The 27,837-nt window shown below is 35.8% G+C and overlaps 1 protein-coding gene across 1 annotated transcript; it reads right to left on the bottom strand.

The window, feature by feature from the left end:
- Positions 1-265: 265 nt before the first annotated feature.
- Positions 266-27,565, bottom strand: rps6ka4 (ribosomal protein S6 kinase A4). The gene is made up of 18 exons (XM_039662427.2): positions 26,700-27,565; positions 25,213-25,284; positions 24,634-24,701; positions 23,386-23,536; positions 22,154-22,269; positions 21,769-21,876; positions 21,598-21,678; positions 19,114-19,217; positions 18,816-18,966; positions 18,278-18,439; positions 16,742-16,867; positions 16,469-16,602; positions 14,472-14,565; positions 14,051-14,221; positions 11,267-11,464; positions 9,221-9,380; positions 4,477-4,640; positions 266-3,262 (listed from the first exon to the last, which is right to left on the bottom strand). The coding sequence occupies exons 1-18, from the start codon at positions 26,785-26,787 to the stop codon at positions 3,050-3,052; spliced, it is 2,361 nt and encodes a 786-aa protein (XP_039518361.2). The 5' UTR covers positions 26,788-27,565; the 3' UTR covers positions 266-3,049.
- Between the last annotated feature and the right edge of the window lie 272 nt (positions 27,566-27,837).

Genomic DNA, 27,837 nt, shown 5'->3' with positions numbered 1-27,837 from the left:
ATTATATTTATATATCTATATATTAAATATTATAAATATTATATATATTTAATATATAAATATAATAAAAAAAATTATATTTATGTATAATATTAATTTTGTAGAAATATATACAGTACATGCAAATATTACTTAACCCTAAAACCGTATTCTGGACAAATGTGGGAAAAATAGTTTTGATTTATTTTTTTAAAAATACTTCCCTTGATCTGAGCGGTACAAGACTTGGCTATTTTTCCTAAGTTTGCCTCCTGAACACACACAATTATTTTGGACTCAATTCTACAATGTTAAGTGGGTGAAAAAAACCCTCCTTAATCTTGTATTTGGGTCAAAAATGGGCACCCATAGAAATGAATGGGAAAAACTGTAATTTAGAGCATTCTAAAATAAGCCAAAATAACAGCAAAGTCGCTTCATCTTTAGGTTTTAGCTCTAAGAACTTATTGGAATGATATTTTAATGTAGTGGAAATTAAAAATATATATATAACATAAAAATAAGCATAATTTACATAGAAAATACGGTACTTTTTGAAGTAAATAAATTCAAAAAATACCCTCAAAATAAACAAAAACACCATAAATGGATAGACAAAACTTTATCGAAGACAGTGATATAACATTTATAATAAATAAAAATTAAGACCACACCTGAGTCCTCTGTGCCCACATTTGTCCACAATTACAGGATTAAGGGCTATAAAGTGAATACGGTTTGAGGGCTACATATATACATGCATGTGTGTGTATTATATATATACAAAATAATTATACACACTACACGTGCATATAATATGTAACACAAACTTTTATTTTGGATGCGATCAATCCTAGCTAAAACACATCTGAAATCGCATACTTCTGCAAAAACAGTATGTGACAAAAGAAGTCAGAATTCATAGTATTCGTGAAAGAGTAGGCAAGGATGATCTACTACTTCTGGCGAGACTCTGAATTGTGAATATAATGAACACTTTACTATCCCATGAGGCCACGGGAGAGGATTTGTGAATGGCAGTGAAGCGACCAAACTGATGCTGGTAGGTCACATGATACTGACAACATGGCGAATGTAATACATCCTGATAGCATTTATAGTTTATAGAACGTACTTTACTTGAAGGGGTTTGCATAAGACTGACATGACACCTTCATAAGCATGTCTTAAATATGAAGTAGGGTTTATGCATGTTTATGACAGCTGTCATTAAGTGTCTTTCACTCAATAATGACATTTTAAATGCAAATATGACATTGTTTAAGATGTCTTTGCCATGACAACTTGACATAAAATGAAGTTAAACTGTCATGTGGTTGGCTTTGACATTGGCTGTCATGAAGCCATTATAACTGTCATGAATATTTTTCGTGACCTCAACTACAGTGGTACTAATTGAGTTTGTCATTAAAATGTTATAATGGCTTCATGACAGCCAATGTCAAAACCAACCACCTCACAGTTTAATGTAATGTCAACCAATAAAGCTAAGTGGTTTCTTTAGTTTGATAATTAATCTGCTATGTCATGTTTATGTTGTTTTAGTAATGTCAAGTTGTCATGACAAAGACTCTGACAGGTTATGATGTATTGGTTTATGTCAAGGTGTCAAACAATGTCATATTTGCATTAAAAATGTCATAACTGAGCGAATGACACTTAATGACAGTTGTCATAAACATGCATAAAACTTCCTTCATATTCATAACATGTCATGATTATAAAGGTGTCATGTTAGTCTTATGCACATCCCTTTAGGTAAAGTGTTGCCCATACTTATTTAGCATTCATGAAGTAACTACTTAATCAAAATAAGTATGCGATTTCGGACGCTGCCAGCATTTATTTCGATAGATAAGAGTGTAGATAAGATAGATAAGTCGGTCACTAGTTCCGCCTTCTCTATGACATCAAACGACGTTAAAGACGGCACGCAATGATTGGTCGAGAAGCAACGTGTAGTCTGACGTGACTATCGTAACAGACAAAAATATTGTGTATTCTAAACCCGGCATAAGTTAGTGATGGTATATAAAGTGATCTGTACACACTTCATGTGATAACTATCAATAAAAACACACAAGGCAGAAAAAGGTGAATCTCACACAAACTGTCGAGAAACGTCAAAGTATATTTCGCATCAAAAGCACCAAGAGAAATTATTTAGTATTAAAAAATTGAAAAATTATAGTACTTGTTTTATTATCCATAATGGCAAAATTAATCTATGAAAAATGTAAGTTTCATTTTTTTTTTTTTACATTAGTACAATTTTAACTACACATGGTCGAATTTGAACACAAATGTTTTTTTAAAATCATTACTGCATACAAGTGAAGAGAACTGGAGAGCGGGAATTGTGGTTAACCATCATTTAATGATGGTAAATATTTAATGCTCCATATAATAAATATTCTTTCTATTTATTTTTTTCTTGTGATTTTGAGTAGAAATACTGACATTTCTTTGAGATTCACCCAAAAGTGTGTGTAGTCTCATCAAGTCCTTTGTTTTAACGGGTGATTCAGTGACTTTGTATGGTCTGACTTCACAGGTTTCTAAAAATGTAAAACGTTTAAAATACTATCCCATGCAAACATCGAGAAAACCTCTGCAAGTAGTGATATGTAAATGGCCTGTACATGATTCACATATAAAGCTTTGCTCAGTGGATCATTAAAATACATTAAAATGCAAGTCCACTCTAATTCTCACATGTGGCTTTGCTCTCTTGTGGCTTTCTTGACCGCTATTCCCTAACATTTCATCTTTCACAGATCTCAGTTTTACGCGTGTTGAAGAACTCTCTAAATACATTCATTTTTTACATATCTATAGTCTCCTCAAATGGCGGGAAAAAAAATTGCAGTGGAGTTTCCTTTTTAATGTAGATCATTTCCTTGGCATCGTGTTTACAGAGAGTCACTGTGATTAAAAATCCTCTTTTCCTCCAAATGACTTGAAAATATTGATCTTGCAAGAGGCATATCAAGGTTATATTTTTTCCTTTGCAACACATTCTCTCACCACATCAGAGCGAAGGGAGCCGTCACAGTTTAGGATCCTCGTGGGGATTCAGAGATTGGCTATTTGGCGTCTTGGAATGGGAAGCGGATGAGGAAGAGGAGGAAGTTGAGGAAGACGACGAGCTGCGCCTCGTCTCCACACCGGTACTGGTCATTTTCATCTTTCGACGTTTAGCTAGCGGCGCATTGTCGACGCTCTTAAGGAAAAAACCCTCGCGCTTCCCCCGGTTAAACGCCTGTGGGAACAAAGAGATATCATGATGCATGTTGAAAAAACATGTTGAAAAGGTGTCATTAAAGTGCCTCTATTATGCATTTACGAATATTACATTTGATTTTACGTGTGTAAAATAGCTGTTTGTGAATGTGAAGTTCTGCAAAGATTTAAAGGGTTAGTTCACCCAAAAATGAAAATTCTGTCAGTATTTACTCACCCTCATGTTGTTCCAACCCCGTAAGACCTTCGTTCATCTTCGGAGCACAAATTACGATATTTAAGATATTAAGATCGCTCCTGCATACAAGTCCATAGGCTTCTTGAGGGAATGACTTGCTGTCCTCGAAAAGTCATTAAAGACATCGTTAAAATAGTCCAAGTGACTACAGGGGCTCAATTTTAAGTTTATCAAACGACGAGAACACTTTTGTGCGCAAAAAAACAACAAAAATAACGACTTTATTTCAACTATTCGTTTATTTCTCCCTCTGCGCGAGTCAGGTTACTAGTTTAATAGCGTAAGCTTCTGTTATTGTACGTCACATGCGTCACACACATGACCAGAGTCGGCCAATAGTGAGCCTACGTGTGACGTAGCTTTAAGCAATCACACTACGTTAACTGACTACAGGCCCATGGAGAAGAAAGTGAATAGTTGAAATAAAGTCGTTATTTTTGTTGTTTTTTTGCGCACAAAAAGTATTCTCGTCGTTTGATAAAGTTAAGATTGAGCCCCTGTAGTCACTTGGACTATTTTAACGATGTCTTTAATGACTTTTCGATGCCAGCAAGAGTCATTCCCTCAAGAAGCCTATGGACTAGTATGCAGGAGCGATCTCAATATCTTGAATATCGTAATTTGTGCACCGAAGATGAACGAAGGTGAACTAACCCTTTAATGCCCCCATTAGTAGCGTTATTCGCTAAACAGTTTTTAGAAATAAAACTCTTTACATTCGATTATCATGAAAACAAATCTCAGAGAACGATTGACTAGGTACCAATGTGTTATTAGACCAAAGGTTCATTTTGCGCCGGAGTTCTCCTTTAATCTCCCTAATGCTGGGGAAGGAAAGGATGTACCAACATCGGAAATAATAAAAGCAAACATTATTTTTGTTATTCCGGTATGGCTATTAACTGTACAAATAACAAATAACATTCCTCATGACAAGTATTGTACTCAGATGCATCACTACTCAATACAGCAGACAAAAAACGCAGATACTTGACCTTGTAGGTGGCATTGACGTAGGTACGGACAGTCGGGCCGGTGGACTCCAGAACATCAGGGGTGCAGAGAGGGGTGGAGGACATGACGCCACCTCCCTGAAGCCAGGCGTTCTCTTTCAGAGCCGAGAGCTTCAGCCGTCGCTCAGGATCTACGGTTAACAAACCTGTGAAGATGAAGAGGGAGATAAAACTTGAGATGGAAGCTAATTTGGGGGCTGACAATATAAGGATCCTTCAGCCACTAAACCACCATCCTCAGGGACCATCACACTCTTCCCTTCCACCAGGGCCCTGAAACTCATCCATCTCAATCTAGATGATCAAATGACAGCTATAATAACAAGCACTTGTGCTGAAATTGGACTGAAATGCGTTCGAGTGCCTTCGGGTCCCAGATGGCTGGCTCAGGAATCCCTCATTGAAAGCTTTGGAGTGGTACAAAGGTATTAAAACCTATTTTACAGCTATTTCAGGCCGTAATCAATAGAGGCTCCAAGTATTGGGAGAACGCAAGTAAATTTCACATGTCTCAGTGCTCTAAACCCATAAAGATTGCAGTTCAGTAACTATGGATGATCACAACCAATTTTACAGAAGACTTCATAAACTAGTAAGGGCTTTTCTAAGTGAAACCTCAATTGGATCCTAATTTTAAACGACGCACATTCAGGTTATTCAAATGGAAGGATGATATCCAATCTAAGAAACTGCCTACTGATTTTGGGACAAAACGGGCTATAAAACTGAAAAGAATGAAAGGGGATTTACAGCTATATTCAGACAGTTATCGTTTACACAGGGACATAAGGGAATTTCCACATTTACAGGGGCTAGTCTGTGATTTTATTGCCATCTGAATCCAGAATGTCAGTGTTTTTCTCCCACCACCTGCGCAAATGTTTTTAACAAACGTCAAGGTTGTGTTTTAATTTAATTGCCGTCTGAATCCACATCTCAGAGTTTGCAAGAAATCATCAATCCAAAAGTTATTTGTACACTTTTACTACTGAAATGCTGAAAACTAATAAGGAATAACTAAATTAAAAAGAACTTTTAAAATGGGCTATTATTATTATTACTAGTTGAACACGCATTTGGGTCAGATGTTTACCTTATGTAAAGAGGTTTTGTTAACTTATTTCTGCTCATTTTTAAAATGACATCCATTGTAAGATAAGAAGCAAGATTTGAACTACATCTTGACAATTTTCCTATTTTTAGGTAGGATACAGAAATGTATTCAAATGATAAATAGGATATTATTCTCCTATTGTTAAATTAAACATGAATTTATTCATATTATTTAAATAAGTACACCTGTACTGTTGGGGTCAGAACTGCACTACATTTGTGTCATTGAAACGTTCTGTTGCTAGGTAACAACAATGCAGGAGAAGGCGGCAAAATGGATAATGTTGTGTTGTGCTGCTAATGCTCTACAAAGGTTTATCGCTCGCTTGCAGCGTCAGTCCAGCTTGTCAGGAAAGTGAGTGGGCACACACACACACACTTGTTGGGTTTCCTATGTATGTATAGGTATGCATGTACACTACCGGTCAAAAGTTTTAGATCAGTAAGATTTTTTATGTTTTTAAATGAAGTCTCTTCTGCTCACCAAGGCTTTATTTGATGAAAATAAAATGACAAACAGTAATATTGTGAAATATTATGACAATTTAAAATGACTGTTTTCTATTTTAATGTATTTTAAAATGTAATTTGAAAGCTGAATTTTCAACATCATTACTGTTGCTGATTACACATCAGTTTTCAGTGTCACATGATCCTTCAGAAATCGTTCTAAAATGCTGATTTTATGCTCAAAAAACATAAATTATTATTTTCAATGTTGAAAACAGTCGTGTACCATTTTCCCCCCAAAATTCTATGATGAATAGAAAGTAAAAAAAAAAACAGTATTTCATCCTTGATAAATAAAAGTATTTTCTAATATCTTTCCCCCAAAAATAAAAAATTAATTCTTACTGACCCCAAACTTTTGAATGGTAGTGATTATTAATGTTACAAAAGCTTTCCATTTCAGATCAATTCTGTTCTTTTGAACTTTCTATTCATCAAAGAATCCTGAAATAAAAATGTAAAAAACTGTTTTCAACATCATAAATGTTTCTTGAGCATCATATTAGAATAATTTCTGTAGGATCATGTGACACTGAAGACTGGAGTAATGATGATCACAGGAATAAATTACACTTCACTATATTCACATAGAAAACCGCTGTTTTAAATTGTAATAATATTTCACAATATTACTGTATTTTTGTTGTATTTTTTATCAAATAATTGCAGCCTTGGTGAGCAGAAGAGATTTCTTTTAAAAATATAAAAAATCTTACCGATCTAAAACTTTTGACCGGTAGTGTATATGTTTAATAGGTACTTTCCATAGACATAATATAAGGTATTTTAAGGTGACCGGAGGGGGCGGGAGTTATCCAAAGCACATCAACAGTTACAGGAGTTCCTCAGGGTTCGGTTCTTGGACCTCTCCTCTTCCCCATATACACTATATCACTGGGACACATGGTTAGTCCAATTATTTTAATGCTGATGACACTGCTTGTTTTATTTATAGTCTATCTCTAATAATATACAAAATGTGTATTGTATCCTCTAGCCTCCTAAACCTATAAATCACACAAAAACTTTCTAAATTTTTACATAAAAAAACCCAACGTAATTCATAAGATTTATCTGATGTTCTCCTCACGGGAATATTGTGGGGAAATTTTGTTACCAGGACCACACACAGTTTGACTAAATCATACATCATCCGTAGCGGTTCATTTCCAATCGCATTCATATCAGCAGCGAACCATAACGGAGATCACAGGGACCGTACCCCAGACCACCTTGTGTTTGTAAAACAAGACTCACATCATTCAAACAAACCAAATGCAAATGAACCCAGGTGTTCAATATTAATGGGGTCATGAACTGGCCTTTTAAATTTTATTATATTGTTGTCTGAGGTCAACTTATGACGTTCGCTTGGTTTTTGCATTCAAAAGCATCAAAATGAATAAGTAATAAGCTATTTTCTACCCTTGTTTTGAGCCTAGCTCAAAAACGCTTGTTTTTATGGGCGTCTCGCACTGAAGACTTGGAAGTAAACGCCCTCTGCTGTGAGTGGATAACAGTTTTGCATATTATAATGAGTTGCACTTGGGGCTAGGGCTGGGCGATATATCGAGTATGTACGATGTATCGTTATATTTTTTGAAACGATATGGAATGAGGCAATACCGTTTATATCGATACAGTAGTTTGATATGAGCACATCTGAAAAATAGTTGCAGTGTGAGCTGCTGCAGTGAAAGTAGCTAGGCTACGTAGTACAATTTGTCTTAAACATGACACAAGCTTATATTAATTGCGTCAAAATCACTTTGATATAGTTAACAAGTTTAAGGCAGCTTGCCGCCCTGTCAAATGCTCTGACAGACACTGTTGCTGACTGACAGATATACTTGCGCTGTTTAATGCGTTTGAGATGTGGTGCTTTCCTCAGTGCTCAACTTACATTTCACAGGTATATTCTCCATCTGTAAATGTTAGAAAGTAAAGCAAATATGTCCATTTCACAACAAATATGTCCATGTCAGAAGAGGACGAGCTTCTGCAAGTGAATCTCCGCTAAAATCCATGCTTCCTTGAACGAGCGCCAGCGCACGCATGCGCGTGAATAGTACTACGTAGAACGCAATAATTCTGACTAAAATAAACATATTGCTAAAATATTTGTTGTTGGAGAAAATAAATGTGCCATATGTGGAATTTTAAACCTACAAGTATATATTTTTAATGAAAGTGAAAGTGATTATAATGGGGTAATCAAATAATGCAGGCTAATATAATTAGTTTGTGCTTTTGTTTTTGTTTTTATTTTCATTTTTAGTTTAGCTTTTAGTCAATATAAAAACAAAAGCTTTTTGCACATAATATATTGCATAGCCTATATTATATTTATTTCCATATCCTTCAATATCAACATTGTTTGTAGGATATCATTGGGCCGAATGTGAATATATATATATATATATATATATATATATATATATATATATATATATATATACAGTATATATATATACTGTGTATATATATATATATATTATTTTTATTTTTTTTTAAATATAAAGATTTTCTTTATCTAAATAGAAAACGTAGAAAGTACCGAGAAAGTATATCGCCATTTGACCAAAAAATATCGAGATATGATTTTTTGGCCATATCGCCCAGCCCTACTTGGGGGAAATTGTTTTGAAAAAGTCCAATGTTGTCAAATGGCAACGGAATGATTCGCCCACACATGTTCGACCCAGAGTCCGTGTGTTGCACCATTCCTGTCAGATCCAATAGACGGCACAGCACCGTTCTTTACTCTTAATCGGTCTGCAAATCCAGTCTTGTTTTTCCCCAAAACAATGCCCAGTGAAATGAAGCGAACAGACGAAGATGTTTTACCCTCATCAGCTGGAACGTCATTAAAAATAGTTTATCCATTAAGTCCTATTGGAATCCAGAGGAAGCTGCAGCGACTGTCTTCTTCCACAACCAGGCACTGCACAATATTCTGTATTGCTCGTTAGATCGATCCGGTTTGTCATCACGAGGTAGGCATCTATGTTATTTGATTTCTCAGTTCATCGCCCCTTTAATAATAATAAAGTTGACTGAAACATTTTTTCCACTCAAGTTTCGATTCTTTCACTGTAAGTACCTCTCACTAGATCTTTGGCCTCTTCGGACACACCCTTCCAGGCTTCTCCTTCCAATGAGAAATCTCCCTCTTTGATCTTATGCATGATGGCAGCTGCATGCGACGATGTCATGCCTTTTTTCTCACTCTGGAATGGAACTTGACCAGAGAGCATCGTGTACTGACAAAACAAAAACAAAACAAAACATTAATAATACTTTTTTTAACAAACTGTTTTTCTAAAGTCTGTTTTTTTTTGTTAGTTTTTTTTTGAGGCCCGTTCACACTAAGCACAATAACTGTAAAGATAACGATTAAGATAACTATATATGCGTCCACACCAACGACCGATAACGTTCTTTTTCTAAGCACCGCGCCGTGGTTTCAAAGTAGCGAAAATGGATGACTGCTGCTGCTTTACGTTACAAACAAATATCGAAAGCAAAACAGGCGCTTTTGGGTACACGAGAGGAGTTGGGAGTTGGTAAGTTGGGAGTTGGTAAAAGACGAGAGCAGTTGGGAGTGCATCTAAACAGTGAATCTAGCAAAATATCTAACAGTGATTTTAGCTGACGTCAATAATGGGATAAAAACATCACCTAGTCAACAGCTTTATGTATAAAACGCCTTTTTCACTGCAACCCCAGCAATGTTGTCAACTAGCGCTGGATAGCCTAGCTGAGGTCATTTTGTAACACTATGCTAAACTCCATAATATCTCATCGTTAATACTTCACCATTTATTCCCAGGATACGACCGATTGCTTTCCATATATCCATCTTTTTTAACGTATCCTTGAAAAGCTGGTTTGATTTGTCAAACAGTGGAGGATTGTTTTGTACCTCAACGATCTGCCATTTTAAATGCGCGAGACCTTTAAATTAGAATGGATTCTGATTGGTTGTCAGTGTTTTATCGTTGGACAGCTGGAAAAAAATCCAATTCTGAAAGTGATCCCAACGATATCGTTCCTCATATCTTTATCGTTATAGTTGTGGTGTGAACTCTGTTATTCTTTAATATGGAGAACGATTTTTTGAATTCTATCTTTATCCACAAGTTTCCGAGGGGCGCTCCTGTAAAAAATAAAGTGGGTGAAACTTCCGGTGAGGCGGCGGAAGTAGCATTCCAATGGTATTTTGTGTGTTAGTTAGCGAAGAGGCTAGCTGTTTTTCGGGGAATTATTTTACTATTTAAAGATGCAAATCTTTATGAGAGGTGCCGTTACGGAGCTCAGGGACAACATGTGCTGTTCGCGGTTGTATGTATAACCGGACTAAACTAATTCAGTGGCTTAAACGTGATTGTTTTGAACATAAGCTGAAAACGAAATCAGAGTGATCCTGCCAACGACTGTAGTTTCCATCACCTCCCAAAAGACGACGAATCTTCCTGTGTACATTTGTTTAAATCCTTAATATTCTATAAACTCTATCAGCATGTGATTGGCTGTTCGCTACTGATGTTACACCTAAACTCAGGATCAAAGCCTGTGTTGACAGAACACCAAATGTACCAGTTAATGTATTCCAGTAGCACATTCATTTATAATTTTGAATAAACTCCAAAGCACAATGACTAAGTGTGTATTTTTTATTTTAATTGTTTGTCAGCTGCCTTGATGAGTATTGATTATTAATAATGTTATTATAATACTCCCAATCAACGACTGCGGAGGGTAAAGGTACTGTTATTTCACCCTTTTTAATTTCGTTGAGGTTGTGTTCCCACATCGTTAGCTAGTTTGGATCGCTATAACTTGAATGACTGTCAACTGTTGAATGAACGAGTGTCAAGCATGTCAAGTCGCGCTTTGTTTACTTCCAACCGGCCCACTTTTGACGCAAGGCCTCATGGTGCGTAGGAAACTTGTGGATAGTTGTCTTTACAGTTATAGTGCTTGGTGTGAACGGGGCTTAAGTAAAGCTTTACATTTTCAAATAAATAATGTGTTCATTTTCTTTATTTAATCAATTCAACGTAGCGTTACATTCCCCGACACTGACCTTTCCTCAGACTAAAACAATATGACAGCCCAGGCAATAGATATAAACACTCACACCTACCAAAATCACCCCGAGGCTCCAGAGGTCGCACGCCTGGTCATATCCCGAGCTGTGGAAGAGCTCAGGCGCGGCGTACTGCAGGGTGAAGCAGGGGGTCTGCAGGGGGGCACTCCCGCTCCCCGCTGGAAACAACCGCGCAAAACCAAAATCAATCAACTTCAACACGGAGTCATCCGACTCATCAGCAAACAGCACGTTCTGCCAGTGGAGGGGAAAAAAAGAGAGACAATACGTGACAAACGGCTATGCATTAGCACAATAAACCACCAGAGGTTCTACGTTACAGTCATTTGACTTCACGTGCATGCTTTGGCACTGTTGAACCAATCATAATGTATTGAAACGCGCAATGCGCATCATATTGTGATGCGGTTGATCTCTAAGTGATGGCTGAAAGATCTGTTAGGAAAAATCCCACTGATGAAGATTAATGTCGACGGTCGTCAGATGTGGAGGGCTCATTAAAATTCCACGGCGCAAAGACGAAATCAGCACATGGGTAGCTGAGCACAGAGTGAACGCTGAATACATAACATCACAGACGCAAATCAAGCAAACTATGAGTGATGATCACACAGCTGACGGGAGATCTGAATGAGAGAATGAGAAACCGACTAAAGCACGGCCAGTTAGTACTGCGACAGATGCCGGCGTAATGCTTTCCTCAACGCATGACGGCATCCTTTTATACGTTTAGAGATTAAAAAGGCACCAAGGCTGCTCATTTCTTCAGTCCATCCTTTCCTGTACTATTGTTCAAACCTCAACAAATCTACTCGATTCTTATATCGAAAACGTTTCAATATTCTTTTTTTTTTTACTCATTTATTGATAAACCAGCTGAGCTTTTTCACGCTCTTCTCTCTCACAGCGAGTTGAAACACACCGCAGAGTGTGTTTTAATTAAATAAGTGTGTGCAGCTCATGATCTCGGTTCAGAGTAAATGCAGCTGAGCCCATTTTCTGCTTATGCTGTGAGTTTAATGTGCGTTTGGGACACATGCACCAGTTGTGCTTGCTTTATTTTTTTTCCCCACATTCGCATAATCACCAACCTTTTTGTGCACAGATGATTACTGCATTTTGCTAGATTTGTAATGGGAAGGTATTGTATTGAAGTTATACATTCAAGTATCGTGACAACATTACATATTATTGATAATATTTTTACTTAACCTGTTGTCTTCATTATTTGATTTATGTTTGAATAAATCTGCCATGATTAATGTCATTAAAATAAAAACTGTGTGCAATTTAAATGTTTATGTACCACTCAATTTGATATTCAACTAAATTTGATGGATTAATTGATTACTAAACACGTTATTTTGCTTTTCAGCTCAATCAAATCTTTATTTAAGGTTTTGGTGTTTCGATAAAAAAGCTGTCCTTTTCTCTTTGTGCTGATCTGTTCCACTTATCCATCATAATCTACTTAGATTTTACATTTTCTGAAGGAAGTGTGAGTGGTGCAAACCTCACTGACACAATGATAGGGTGTTTAGAGTCATTTTTTTCAAGTGGTTACAAGTGGTTTGAAATTAACACCGGCCAAATGTGGGTAAAATCAACTGGTAGGTAATGCTGTCAAGTCACTAGCCAATATGGCGTGTTATTTATTGGGGATATATGTTGGGGAAGTCCGACAAGCCAAATCTGTGCATCCCTCAACTCGTGCGTCATCATGATTCGGGTAGCAAATAACAAATACATAACAAATAACGCAACAAATAACAAATATGCAATAAATAGCAAATAACATACGTAACAAATAACAAATATGCACCAAATAACAAATACGCAGAAAATAACAAATACCGCAACAAATAACAAATAATGCAACAAATAACGCAACAAATAACACAGCAAATAACAAATACGGCAGCAAATAACAAAAACGCAACAAATAACAAATAATGCAACAAATAACAAATAACGCAACAAATAACAAATACCGCAACAAATAACAAAAACGCAACAAATATTAAATAACGCAACAAATAACAAATACGCAGCAAACAACAAAAACGCAACAAATATTAAATAACGCAACAAATAACAAATATTCTGCAAATAAAAAAACGCAACAAATATTAAATATCGCAACAAATAACAAATATTCTGCAAATAACAAAAACGCAACAAATATTAAATATCGCAACAAATAACAAATACGCAGCAAATAACAAAAACGCAACAAATATTAAATAACGCAACAAATAACAAATATTCTGCAAATAACAAAAACGCAACAAATATTAAATATCGCAACAAATAACAAATACCGCAACAAATATTAAATAACGCAACAAATAACAAATACGCAGCAAATAACAAATACCGCAACAAATAATGCAACAAATAACGCAACAAATAAATACACAACAAATAACAAATAATGCAACAAATATGCAACAAATAACAAATACGCAACAAATAAAACAACAAATAACAAATACACAACAAATAACAAATATGCAACAAATAACGGCGCGCTTTTTCATTTGCACTGAAGCAATAGCAGAGATTAAAGAAAACAATTGGTTTGTTTATTTATTTTTATAAGCTGTGACAGTTATTCTGATTCTTTTATTTTTTTTTTCCATGGCTAGTAGTTTTGAATGGCTTAAATGTAGCTTAAAAACGTATTAGCCAAATTGGCCCGTGAGTAAAAAATGTAATTTCAAACCCTGTTTACAAGGCTGTTGCTAGTTAGGGGCTAATTCCCTTTGCACTTATAAAAATCGGTAACATCTGTAATCCTTTCTCTCTGTATCTCTCTACCTCTGGTTTGAGGTCTCGATGTACGACTCCAGCCTCATGCATGTAGCTGACCGCTGACACCAGGCTCTTCATCAGCTGACTGGCCTCCCATTCCGCAAACATCTTCTTTTTCCTTATTCGCTCCAACAGCTCGCCACCACGCAACAGCTCCATGACCAGATACGTATGGTACTGGAAGAGATGGAACGGAAAAAATGGGAACAAAAATAATAGTAGTATCATAAAGGGATGGGGTTTAAAAGAAGGAATACCAGAGAACTAAAATGTATTCTATACACAAAGATTCATAAAGTACTAATTTTAATCAAAAAACTCAAATGTTTTTTTAAGGATATGATTATGATTAGTCTAAAACATTATAATTAGCTTAAAAACAGAAGAATTGTGATAGCTAGGTACATGCTGTGGTGCAAAAACATACCTGATCGGTATAGACCTCGTGGAGTGTGACAATGTTCGGGTGAGATTCACACTGGCGGAGTGCTGCGACCTCTCTCTGGGTCATGGCCTCCATCCTACAATGACAAAGACTCTGAGTAGGGAATCGTAAACGATAGTGTCGTAATTGTTGATTTAACAATGTGCGAACTGACATTAAACTGACAAAAACACGATGTAGATTAGAATGCAGTTAAAATAGAAACTATTTTGCGCATCTTAGAGCAACAAACACCAATGTTTCATTACTGAATGAATCAGCTTTTTTAAATTAATTATTTGAGTCAAAGACACTATAGTTTAGTTTCCGAATGAATAAGCCGTTGTGAGGGAATCATTTGAACGAATGATTTAATTGCTCACTCATTGAGACCAAGCATGTCACACAAGCCCTGAAAAGTGAAGCCAAAGCATCTCGATCGCCCCCAGGTGATTGGTCCTAGTATAGGTCATAAACCCCGCCTCCACGTGTTATTCAACGGGACGTGAGACCAACTAAACAAGTAAATTACACTTCAAATATCTTTTTTCCAAAGGTGGTTTGCTGTCGTTTTTATCACGCTGATGTAAATTTAAAGGAGTAGTTCACTTTTAAAAAAACTTTTGCCGATAATTTACTCGCCTCCATGTCATCCAAGATGTCCACGTCTTTCTTTCTTCAGACGAAAAGAAATGAAGGTTTTTGATGAAAACATTCCAGGATTTTCTCCATATAATGGACTTCATTGGGAACCAAACGGTTCAAAGGTCCAAATGAGAGTTTCAGTGCAGCTTTAAAGGGCTTTAAACGACACCAGACGATGAATAAGGGTCTTATCTAGCGAAACGATCGGTCATTTAAAAAATAAATAAAAAAGTTTAAGTTTTATGAGCACAAATGCTCTGTTCTGTGATGAGCGTTCGTGACTCTCCTGTTCAAACTCGTTCATCAAAATGAACAAATCTTTTTTTGAGTCATGACTCGAAGGGTCCTAGATTCATCATCTGGTGTCGTTTAAAGCCCTTTGAAGCTGCACTGAAACTTTCATTTGGACCTTTGAACCGTTTGGTTCCCAATGAAGTCCATTATATGGAGAAAATGCTGGAATGTTTTCATCAAAAACCTTCATTTCTTTTCAACTGAAGAAAGAAAGACATGGACATCTTGACATGGAGGTGAGTAAATTATCAGCAAAAGTTTTTTTTTAAAGTGAACTACTCCTTTAAGTGTCTGTTTTTAAAATAAGTTTGTTTTTAGTTATGTGATGATGCTGTAAAAACGGTACTCTGACATCATGATTGCCAGCTGTGATTGACAGGTTCACTGAGCGAAGTACAGTAGTTAGTGCAGAACCAGTCCAGCAGCCTTTTTCCGGGAACTGAGATTCCAAACACTGAGGAGATTGTATTTACTCAGATTGTATTTTATTTTAAAAAAGCCTCTTGTTGCACTGATATTTATACAATTTGTTTATATGAAAGGTTTCAAACCTTTCACATGAAACAAGCGGTTTGTGTGAGAAAAAAGAAACAGTATTTATATCGTTTTTACCTCTTATAACCATAGGCACAAAGCGCCAACGCCGTCAGGTCACTTGGACGTTGCTGTGATTACAAGAGTTAAAAACGATATAAATACTGTTCATTTTCTCACACAAACCGCTCGTTTCGTGTCTTAGGCCATCAATGTGTACTTACATTTACGAGTCATTAAAACATGTTTAATTTGGACTTCTCTGTGCATGCTCTTTGACGTGGTGACCATAGACCTCCATTATATGACTGACAGAAACACAACGAGACAACAAGTTTATCCTAAAAATATAAAAATTGAAACTACTGCGGAAACAAAGACACCTACATCTTGGATGCCCTTGAGGTAAGCTAAAACATACCAAAAATTAATTTCAAAGTGAACTATCCCTTTAATTAATTTGTAGGAAACCTCAAGTAATGATCTAATTTTTTAAACAATTTTTTTTTTAACAATGTAATGTCTACCTTCGGCTAATGATTTTCACAGCGTATTCCTGGCCACTCTGCCTGTGTCTGCACTTCCTGCAGACAGAAAAACTGCCCTCGCCCAGTGGCGCCCCCTGCAGGCACAGCTCATAATGCTGAAAGAACTGAGAGTCCTGAAAAAAAGACAGAAGAAACGACGATGTTTTAAATGATGTAATGATGTTTTACATTATGTAATGATGTTTTAAAAAAATGTCCCCAACCCCCAAAAAAACTATTTTCAAAGATTTTTGGACACAGGCAGATGTGTACCTTTAGCATAGAACTGCGCTGGACAATAGCAGAACCAGGCCGGTCAACATTCACATGAGTGTCCAGAACATCCGCCATAACCACATTCTTATTGAACAAGATAGAAGGAGCCACAAAGGAGTAGCCCTGAGAGAAAGAGGAGACTGAATCACTACAGAGATTGATTTGGCAACAGAAAAAAAAAACAGGTTGAACCAGCCAAAGTGGCTTGTTGGTTTTAGATATTCTGGCAGAATATACTATTCTTAAAAAAAAAAAAAAGTCGAGTGACAAGTTAAACAAGTAAAGAATTGTTCATTTTTGGGTGAATTATTTCTTTAAACTGGTCTAACTGGTCTCCCAGCCTGGAAAAGCTGGTGTTTGGCTGGTTAGACTGGTCTGGTTTGGTTTAAGCTGTATGTGTAAAGCTGAATAAAAGAACATCATGGAAAAGAGTGTACATGGCAGAGTAGGTGTGTTGTGACTTGATCAAGGAGACTACGTATTAAGTTACCGAACTGAAACAGTATGTGAACAGTTATACTATCTGTTGCTATTAATAATGGAGGGCTGTGGCAGGAAAGCAGATTTAATGTATTGTATGCATGTACAGTGATGTGAATAAGGTTGGACACCCATGCTAAAGTTGCCTAAAAAGAGGAATAAAAAAAATCATCTTTTGGATTTTGATCTTAATGCCTCAATTAGAAAAATGAGGAAAACTCCAACCTTTAAGGACACAAATTTTCTCTGTGAATGAATAATTTATCATAAATAAATAAATGTTTTTCCTTAAAATACAGGGTGCATAAGTCAGGACACCCCTATGTTAAATTCCCATAGAGTCAGGCAGATTTTTATTTTATTTTCAGGCAGACTTTTATTTTTTATTTTTATTTTATTTTTTAAAAAGCCAGTTGTTTCATGGATCCAGGATAATATGCATCCTGATAAAGTTCCCTTGGCCTTTGGAATTAAAATATCCCCACATCATCACACACCTTCCACCACACCTAGAGATTGGCACGGGGTACTTTCCATAAGCTCATCTTTCAATGCAAATCAAACCAGCTATTGTGCTAACTGAAGTAAAACCATGCCAATCTCAAGGCATGGTGAATGGTGTGTGATGATGTGGGGATATTTTAATTCCAAAGGCCAAGGGAACTTTATCAGGATGCACATTATCCTGGATCCATGAAATAACTGGCTTTTAAAAAAAATAAAACATTAAAATCTGCCTGAAAATAAAATAAAAATCTGCCTGACTCTATGGGAATTTAACATAGGGGTGTCCTGACTTATGCACCCTGTATTTTAAGGAAAAACATTTATTTAATTATGATACATTATTCATTCACAAAGAAAATTGGTGTCCTTAAAGGTTGGAGTTTTCCTCATTTTTCTAATTGAGGCATTAAGATCAATATCCAAAAGATGATTTTTTATTCCTCTTTTTAGGCAACTTTAGCATGGGTGTCGCAACTTATTCACACCACTGTATGTATCTCAATAAAAGAGACACAGGGACGGGTGTGCTTGTGTGCGCGCGAGTACCTGAAACAGACGGTCCGTACTAGGTGGTGTGCTGGCAGGGGAATACACCGGATCCATTCCTGTAAACTCCTCGGCAAAGTTGCCCACGTCCAACTCGTTACGTAGTTCTGGTCGGAATGGGCTCTGAACCTTTTTCTCTGCCAAGTCTGACCAGTTTAACCCCTAGAGAGACCAACCAGTTGAGGTTTGTGACAATCTACAGTGACACCAAAAGTATGTGGACACTTAAGCCACTTAAATATGAATGAAGGTCACTGCATTACATAACAAAGTATCAAGTACCAGTTGTTAGTTTGTTTAAAAAAAAAAAGTAATTCTCATTCTTTTGATGCGTGTAGCTCATTTTTTTGGATAGATTAACCTCAATTCTTACACATGGCACCTTTAAATAGACATGAACACAGTTAAACCACACTAAATAAATGTCACTGATCTGGGCCCTCCAAAACTCTGATTTTCTCATTTTTGGTGCATCACTAATACAGAGATTACAACCACATTAAACACAGATATCAAATGTGTGAAATAAAAACTGAACCTTAAAGAAAGGATGACATTTGATATCCTCGGCGCCTCGGGGACCCGAGCCTAATCTCTTGTGAGGGTCTTTCACAAGTAACTTTCGCAGGAGATCCTGAGCCAAGGGCCCAATGATCGAGGGGAATGGAGGCTCACAGCGCAGGATGCGTCTGCCAGAGACAGAAAGCTACTTTAATTCTGGGAAATAACTTGCAGGATGCAACCATGACAGTATCACTGGGAGTTCAAACACTGTGGGTATATGGAGAAAATCAGTGGGATCACTGGAGGTTTGCCTGTGTGTGGGCGAGACTCACTTGGACACCTCACTCTGGGAGTTTCTCTCTCCTTCCAGAGTAAACGGAGACGCTCCCGTCAACAGCTCAAACATCAGAATCCCCAAACTCCACCAGTCCACTGACTACAGACGAGGAAAGAAGGATTATTATTACCACTATTTTACATGTCATCCATCAAAATGTGGAGAATCTCTTGAAAGCCTGTCAATAGCCCTATTAAGATGGTAAATGTTTCTCATGGGCACGTTAGGTCAATACAACATTTACAGGGGTCATCGCTGCAGTGTGTAGCACGATGACGTAGCTGGATGGTCCAATACATACAGGATGGAGGTGTGTTTTGGTGACGTCATATATTCTCTGGATTATAATTCACATGCATTGGTCTTAAATGATATGTAAGCTCAATTTTGTACTGCGATGATATTCAAACCTGTGTATTATAGTAGAGCTATACCGATACAAATACTTTTGGGTTTTAAAATCCGATATTCCGATATATCGGCCGATATTTTATTTATTTATTTTTTTAAACTGGACATGATAGTCACAAATTTTGTCATGCTAATTTGAGTTAAGAGAACTGATGGGGATGTTGTTTTAATTGTTATTCAAGCAATGTATGTATCGTAATGAGTGTTGCCAACAGGAACGGTGTAGAGTGCCCTCTGGTGGACAAACTATACAACTCCAATACTCATGAGATGATTCAAGCGTGTTTCGTCCGTTTTTATTTTATTTTTGAAATATTAATTTATCGGCCATTATAACTGCCGATACCGATAGTTTGGAAAATGCCTAATATCGGCCGATAATATCGGTCTGCCGATATATCGGTCTGGCTCTATATTATAGTACTGTTAAATAATTGTTGATGAATAAGTAATTATTTACATAAAATCCGAGATTCACTCTACATACATGCAAAGTTATTTTAGATTTTAAATCACATGATTTTAAACCTACATTTGATAGATTAATAGCATGTGCACCGCACGTATTTAACGCGTGTATAAAGAACATTTTAAAATAAAGCAATTTTATTTTATTCATATTCTAATTGTCTCTGTAATTTTAAAGGTACAACTGTAAACATCTTAAAATAATAATAATAATAATAATAAAAATACCAGTAAACATTCAAAGGAAAATGCTAAAATAATAACAGCAGCATCAGGAAAATAAATCTTGTCAGATGTAGAAAAAAACAAAATAAAAGCCTACATAAGGTTCCTCTTAATTTGCTGTTCAGTGAGACATGTCTGAAAGCTTGTTTTCGCCACAGAGTGAGAAATAAAAAAGGTACGTAATTGCGACTATTATCACTACTAGTCAGACTTTTTATCTCAGAATTTATATAAAGGCGCAATTGCAGGTTATAAAGTCAGACTTTCGTAATATAAAGTCGCAATTGCGTGTTAAGTCAGATTTGCGTGATATTCGCTTTTTAACTTCTTTTCCAATATTTAAAAGTAATTTAGTTCAACATCTTCAGAATACATGCAATTGCTTTTGATTAGCATTATTTTATTATATTTATTTCTCACTGTAACTTTTTTTTTTGGCATGGTACATATATAGTTTTTTTTTGTCTGTATATGAGTTTACTTGTGTTTTGATGTTGTCTTGGCACAAATGATTTGGTTTACTCTGTTTAGGGAGGAGTGTGTCACCTTTTGGGAGTCTTGTATGAATGAATGTCTTGTTTGGTTTTGGCTTATATATTTAGCTATATAGTACTACTGTAAAGCATGTTTTTTGTTTTGTTTGTTTGTTTTTCTTGTGTATTTGTTTTTTTTTGGTTTTGGTTTTTGCTATTTGTTATGTTAAATTCCAGCTGCTGTAAGGTCAATTTTTTATTTGAATCTAGAATCGAGGACCCCCTCGAAAACGAGATGGTTCATCTCAAGGGGCTATTCCTCTTTAATAAAAAATGTCAAAATCAATTAAAGTCGCAATTGCGTGTTATGTTATTATAATAAAAAATTAACTAATTTTAACCACAAATTCTCATTACAGTAATGCAAAAGTTATCATCACCAAAATTTGTAATACTTGATTTTATGGCTATAATATGGAAAGAGAGATATATTATTTAGAAGTGAACGTGTTTATTTTTATTTCAAATTCTTTAACAACACAAATACATTCTTCCATCACACCTTAATGTGTCGAGACAAAATAAAATTAAGACATTTGTAGGAAGATAGCTTAAATTACAGTAAGGAGAATCATTTATGTAAATAATAGCAATGTTTCCATACACCTATTTTTATGTGAATTATGGGATATCGCATTAATGGAAATGATACAAAAATGCACATAAAAACTTTTGAGCTCAAATGTGGTGGACACATTTTTATCCGATATGACAACATATCTTATATGCACATAAAATTATTTCACACCCCCAAAAAAACTTTGTGCAATATCTCTCTTTTTTCAATTTGGATTCTAAATGTTACATGCTTTTGTGATATATATCAGATAATTTTCTCTCACCTTGCCATGACCAGATTTCCCTCTGATAATCTCTGGTGCCATGTACTCTATGGTGCCACAGAACGAGTACGTCCTCTCTTTCTACACATGGACAAAGCATATCAGCATGACAATATGGATACAATGAGATAAAAATATAGAGTTATTATTTATTCGTTTTTATTTCCCCACCTCCTCTTCCAGAAACTCCTTACTCAGCCCAAAGTCTGTCAGGACCACATGACCATCACTGTCCAACAAGATGTTCTCCAGCTTAATGTCCCGGTACACAATGCCAAGCTGGAAACACAAAACCAAATAAGGTTCTTTGAAAACCCTGATAATCTGTTAAGTCTTTTGTATAGCTAATTCAATTCTACATTTTTGATATCAGTTTGATAAAAATGTATAATAATATATTATTGGTAATTATAGCTAATTATATTTCTCCCAAACAATTATTACAAATGAATAAACAGTATTAATGCAATTCAATTAGTTTAACTTCACCAACTTGTATATCTGTAAGTGTGTATCTAATATGTATCTAATAAAACCCTACAGTAGCTAGTAGTACCTTGTGCAGGTGCTCCAGGGCCAGAATAATTTCCCCCACGTAGATCCTCACCTCATCCTCGGAGAAATGATCTCTCTGATACAAGTGCGTAAACATCTCTCCTCCACTCACATAGTCTTGCGAAACAAACACACACTCACAACATTGTCCAAACAACATGCTAACTAACTAACGGACAAATAGCTAGAAGTCAGAGGTGGGTGGAATGACCAATCTCTTAAATCATTGGGGATGAGTCATTTTACATCAAAGTAACAGTATATATAACAACACAGTTATTATTGCTGAAAACTTGAAGACTACGCCATATATACACACATATATATATATATAAACCTAAAATTATTATATTTATACTTTTATGTGATTTAATAGTAATTTTTGCTATCAAATCGATTAATCGTATCTAACATTAAAAAAGTTTGTATAAGTGTATGTATATATATATACAAACACTTGTATTATAAACTAACTTTTATGTTAGTTTATAAATAGCTAAAAGTCAGAGGTGTGTGGAGGGCCTATATCTTAAATTATTGTGGATGAGTAATTTTACATCACAGTAACAGCATATATAACAACACTAACATGTTATATTAATATTTATAAAACGGTTAGTTCCTATCCTTGATTCTGATTGGTCAATAGCTGTGCTTTATTCATGATAAAACACGGCTATGACTGCTTCACCCAACGGTTCTGTTCCTATGTTGTTTTTATTTGAGCGTTCATGCTTATCACACATTGGAGCGTTGTTGCTGGTCACGGTCAGGGACTATTTTTTCTAGCGGAAGGAAGGCTTTTAGTGATTTTACTTCATTAAAGTTGCACTAATACATTTTTTTTTTACTTTAATATTTTTATTGAGTGGTAACTGTTTTATAAAAGCAATTAGGTAAGTGCTGTATGTTGAATAAGTAACGGCTGATATTAAAGGGATAGTTCGACCAAAAATGATATTTAACACATGCATTACTCACCCTCAAGCCGTTACACTAAAAAGTCGATACACTAATTTTTCGAAGTTGTAAATAAAACATGCATATTTTTGGAGCATGTTTTACAAGAATATACTAATTTAGTCTATCTACTTTTTTAAAAAAAAAATCATTATGTTAATTTAATTGTTTTTTTTGTGATTAATTGTAAAAATTAAATGTAAAAAGTCAGACAAATTGCATATTAATGCTGAGTAACGTGTTATTTCGATATCACGCTCCTATCATGCTCACCTAGTATGAGATGCAGTTTGGTTTGCGTCTGAAAGGCGTAATGGAGGGTGACCAGAAAGGGGGACTGGCGGATGTGTTCCAGCACCTGTCGCTCTGTTCTAGTGTGCTCTGCAGTCTTTGCCTTCTGAACAATGGCTGCTTTCTTCAGAACCTACAGGGGCAAAGATCATAAAATCATTTCATGATAAGAATGTGACAAATAACAGCAAAAATAAAGTAATAATTTATTTATTAATTTATTTCATGTAATAAAAAGTTTATATATAGTTATAATAAGCATGTGAAGAACACAACAAAAAAATAGCACTAACCTTATTTTTTTAATAATGTCTCATTAGTTAACATTAGTTAATATATTGACTAACATGAACTAACAACGAGCAATACATTTGTTACAGTATTTATTAATGTTTGTTAGGATCATTCACTTTGAAATTTATTTTTGGTATGTTTTAGCTTACCTCAAGAGCATCCAAGATCTAGGTGTCTTTGTTTCCGCAGTATTTTCAATTTTGATATTTTTAGGTCAAACCGTTCTTGTCTGTCAGTCATATAATGGAGGTTAAAACGATATAAATACTGTTCGTTTTCTCACACAAACCGCTCGTTTCGTGTCTTAGGCCGTTTACGAGTCAATAAATCATGTTTAATTTGGACTTCTCTGTGCATGCTCTTTGAGGTGGTGACCATAGACCTCCATTATATGACTGACAGACAAGAACGGTTTGACCTAAAAATATCAAAATTGAAACTACTGCGGAAACAAAGACACCTACATCTTGGATGCCCTTGAGGTAAGCTAAAACATATCAAAAATTAATTTCAGAGTGAACTATCCCTTTAATAAAAATACAGTTCATTGTTTGTTCATGTTAGTTCACAGTGCACCAACTAATTTTGACAAATACAACTTTTGATTTTCGTAATATATTAGTAAATGAAAATCGATCAAAAGTATTGTTCATACTTAGTTCATGCTAAAGTACCCTTTTTATAGTAAAGTGTTACCAAAATGGTGATTTCATTCAAATCCTTAATGGCCAATTATGTTCCAGCAGAGTATTAATTTCTATGATATGTTTTAATTATTTAAAGATACCTGTCTTTTTTTTTTTAAATGCCCCTTAATAAAAATAAAAAATAATTTGTAAACCTGTTGAGCACATTATAACTCTCAGAGCGTATTTTTGTTTGTTTTTACTAATTGAAGGACAAGCAAAAATTCATGTGATAATAGACAATACAAACCTTCATGGCGTAGAGTTTGTCTTTATCATGGCCACTGATTTTTCTGACCAGGAATACTTTCCCGTAAGCTGATAAAGAGAAGGAAGGCATATTTAAAGGCATAGCTCACCCAATGTGTATTAAACAAAACCAAACAAACAACGTTAGAAATGCCCCTAAGAGTCACTGCATCTGCCAATTAGACTGTGACAGGAAAATTAATTATAGAAAAATTACTTAAATTCTTCCTGTAACTCATGTGTTGTTGATAAACCATCATTAAAGATTCACAATGTGTTCGGGCGTATGCTAGGTCTAATTACATGTCTGGAGTCTCTAGTTGATTATTACACTGAACGACTGGAAAAAAAGTGTTTGGCTCATCTGCAGTGAAAAATAAATGTTGGAGATATAAAAAGTGAATATTAACACATATTTTGCTGCTAATTTATGTGTAAAATGTGTTAGATATACTCCATAATTACAACCTAATGGCCATCATGCATGTGAGCACTGTGTCTGAGTATAAACATTCCCAATGACCTATACGGGATAGACAGACCAGTTACGGGATGGGACGGGACAGTGCAGCGCTCTCACCTCCGGTGCCAAGCACTTTGAGAAGTTCGAAGTTCTCCATGCCAACTTTCTCAGTGTATCCTGTGAGGTTTGCTGGGAATGGACAAACAGTGTATTTACAAATCTTAGCTATCCCCCCACATAGCCTACATATTTGAATAAGTATGTTATACATTGGATGCAGACATCAGTCAGAACAATTTACATATGGCTGATAACCTAAATGACTGAAATCTCTTTAAAATTCTGTCATTCATTACTCACTAACTTTTGTTCCTCTTCGGAACGCAAATGAAGATCTTTTTGGCAGTGTTGTGTACTCGAGACTCGGTTTAGAGACCATATTTTAATGGTCTCGGTCTCGTCATGGACTCGTGTACATTTTGACTCGGACTTATTCCCGAGTCCACTCGAGTCCCATTCAAAATATGTCATGATTATTAATGTATGTTAATATTTCTTTAAATTGTTGTTTGATTGAAACGTCCAATGATTGTTGACTTTCTTGTTCAGCACGGAAATGCCCAGGTTAGATGTGATGTTGAGCCTCTAGTCTAGCTCAACTATGTATTGACAATGTCTGCCTTATCATCCATAATTCAGTTTGCATATAAAAAAAGCCACACAGAATTCGTGTGCAGTAATGTTATGTGAAAGAGCACTTACTGATTGTAATAATTGTAAGTCATAATTATAATAAAATTACCTTTACACCACTATGGTTTACTGTTTGAGTATGGTGTCAATACCACCAAATATATTTTACATATTCTTGAAGATATCTTTAAGTCTGGTTTGAGACCCAACCTTATCTCGACACGGACTCGACTCTCTTTGGTCTCGGTCTCGAGTGAGCTGGTCTCGACTACAACACTGCTTTTTGGATCTGAAGATCTTCTGAAATCTGAGAGTTTCTGTCCCTCCATTGACCGCGACGCAACTACCACTTTGACGCTTCAAAAAGTAAAACTAATCCATATGAATTGAGCGGTTTGGTACACATTTACTCAAGACCGCTTTATATGATGAACAGATTACATATTCACGTTAAAATATGACGAGAAGCATAAACATGCTTGAGCTTACGTTTACCACAACTGAGTTGATAAATGTGGGGGGGGGAAAGCCTAAATTCAATCTGTTCATCATATAAAGTGAGTCTCTTCAGAAAATATGGACTAAAGCACTCAATACATATGGCTTCGTTTTACAATCTCTTTATCCTTTTTGAAGCGCCAAAGTAGTTGCGTATCTGTCAATGGACGGACAGAAAGCTCTCAGATTTCATCAAAAAGATTTTTATTTGTGTTCCGAATATGAACGAAAGTCTTACGGGTTTGGAGCGAAATGAGGGTGAGTAATTACTGACAGGATTTTCGTTTATGAGTGAACTGTCCCTTTAAATACCATAGTACACATCAAAGTAGTGGTATGGGCATCAGCATGCTACCTCCACTTTTTTGTAAAGAAATCAAAACACACCAGGTTAAATGAATGCAGTCACCTACCATTGGTAATCTCGAGTTTAACGGTGCAAACTTTGCGGCTGGTTTCCCGGTCGGAGTCTTCACCACTGCCACTACTGTCTCCTGACATGATGGCTGTGACTTGTACAGTATTTGATCAGTAAAGTGATTTTGACAGCCCGCTCTTCCAATGCACAAACATCTAATTTATATACAGCAAAAGTCAACTGGTTTCTGTTATAAAGCGAAACGTTGCAATTTATGACAGGGTGAATGACATGTTTTTGTTTTTGTTATTATCTCAGCTCACAAATCCATTTGACATCCTGCTGTGACCACTAATCTTCATGCACGACCTAAATATTAATCTCCACGTTTGATAGGCGCGCGAGCACAGCGATATAATTCAATATCTTTCAAAACAAGGCGACGACACACGGTAATATTATATTCAACACTTGAAATGCAGTTCATTGATTATTATGTGGGCCATAAATGGCTGTTATTTCCGTATTTCCAACTTCGACACAACTGTCGTGAGGTCGTCTGCAACCGCAGTGAAGATTACATTTAATTGTTTACATTTCAGCTGATCTCGTTATGGCTGTTTTAGGTTCAACCCAATCAAATAAAGCGATATTTGCTCCGCTAACGAGTTATACTCTGGTAGCGTACGTGCTAACTATCAACGATGACAGATCACGTTAAAAATGTCCTTAACAGCGGATTGCCTAATTCTGAACAAACGTATTTAAGTCCTTTGCACCTTCCTTTCGGGTGTAGTTATGTCTCACTCGCGTTAAAATGTGCGTTTGTTGTGGAAAGGAAATTAATTGAACGATAAATTCCTGGAAGAAAGTGTAGTAAGGACCATTTCAGCTACGGAAGCCGAAGTAGTGCGGCTGTCTGATTCGCGAACCAATTGTTGTTATGAACCGGTTCTTTTTATTGATTTGGTTGAACCAATTCACCTCTTAAATCACTCGAAATGTGAACTTGACTGTTCATATGGAAACATAAGAAGAGAAGTGCTGCATTTGTTTATATTTATTTCGTTACAAAACATAACGTAAACACAAAAGGAACCCCTCTGTGCTATGACTCGAAAGAATCTGGTTCATTAAAATGAACTGTTTGAATGAACCGAATCGCTAAAATGATTCTGACTTTCTAATGGCAA

This window comes from Pimephales promelas, chromosome 4 (genome assembly GCF_988280905.1).
Source record: "Pimephales promelas chromosome 4, fPimPro1.hap1.1, whole genome shotgun sequence".
Classification (NCBI taxonomy): Eukaryota; Metazoa; Chordata; class Actinopteri; order Cypriniformes; family Leuciscidae; genus Pimephales; species Pimephales promelas.
Note: the sequence above shows the minus strand (reverse complement) of the source record. Positions and strands in the feature narration are given on the sequence as shown.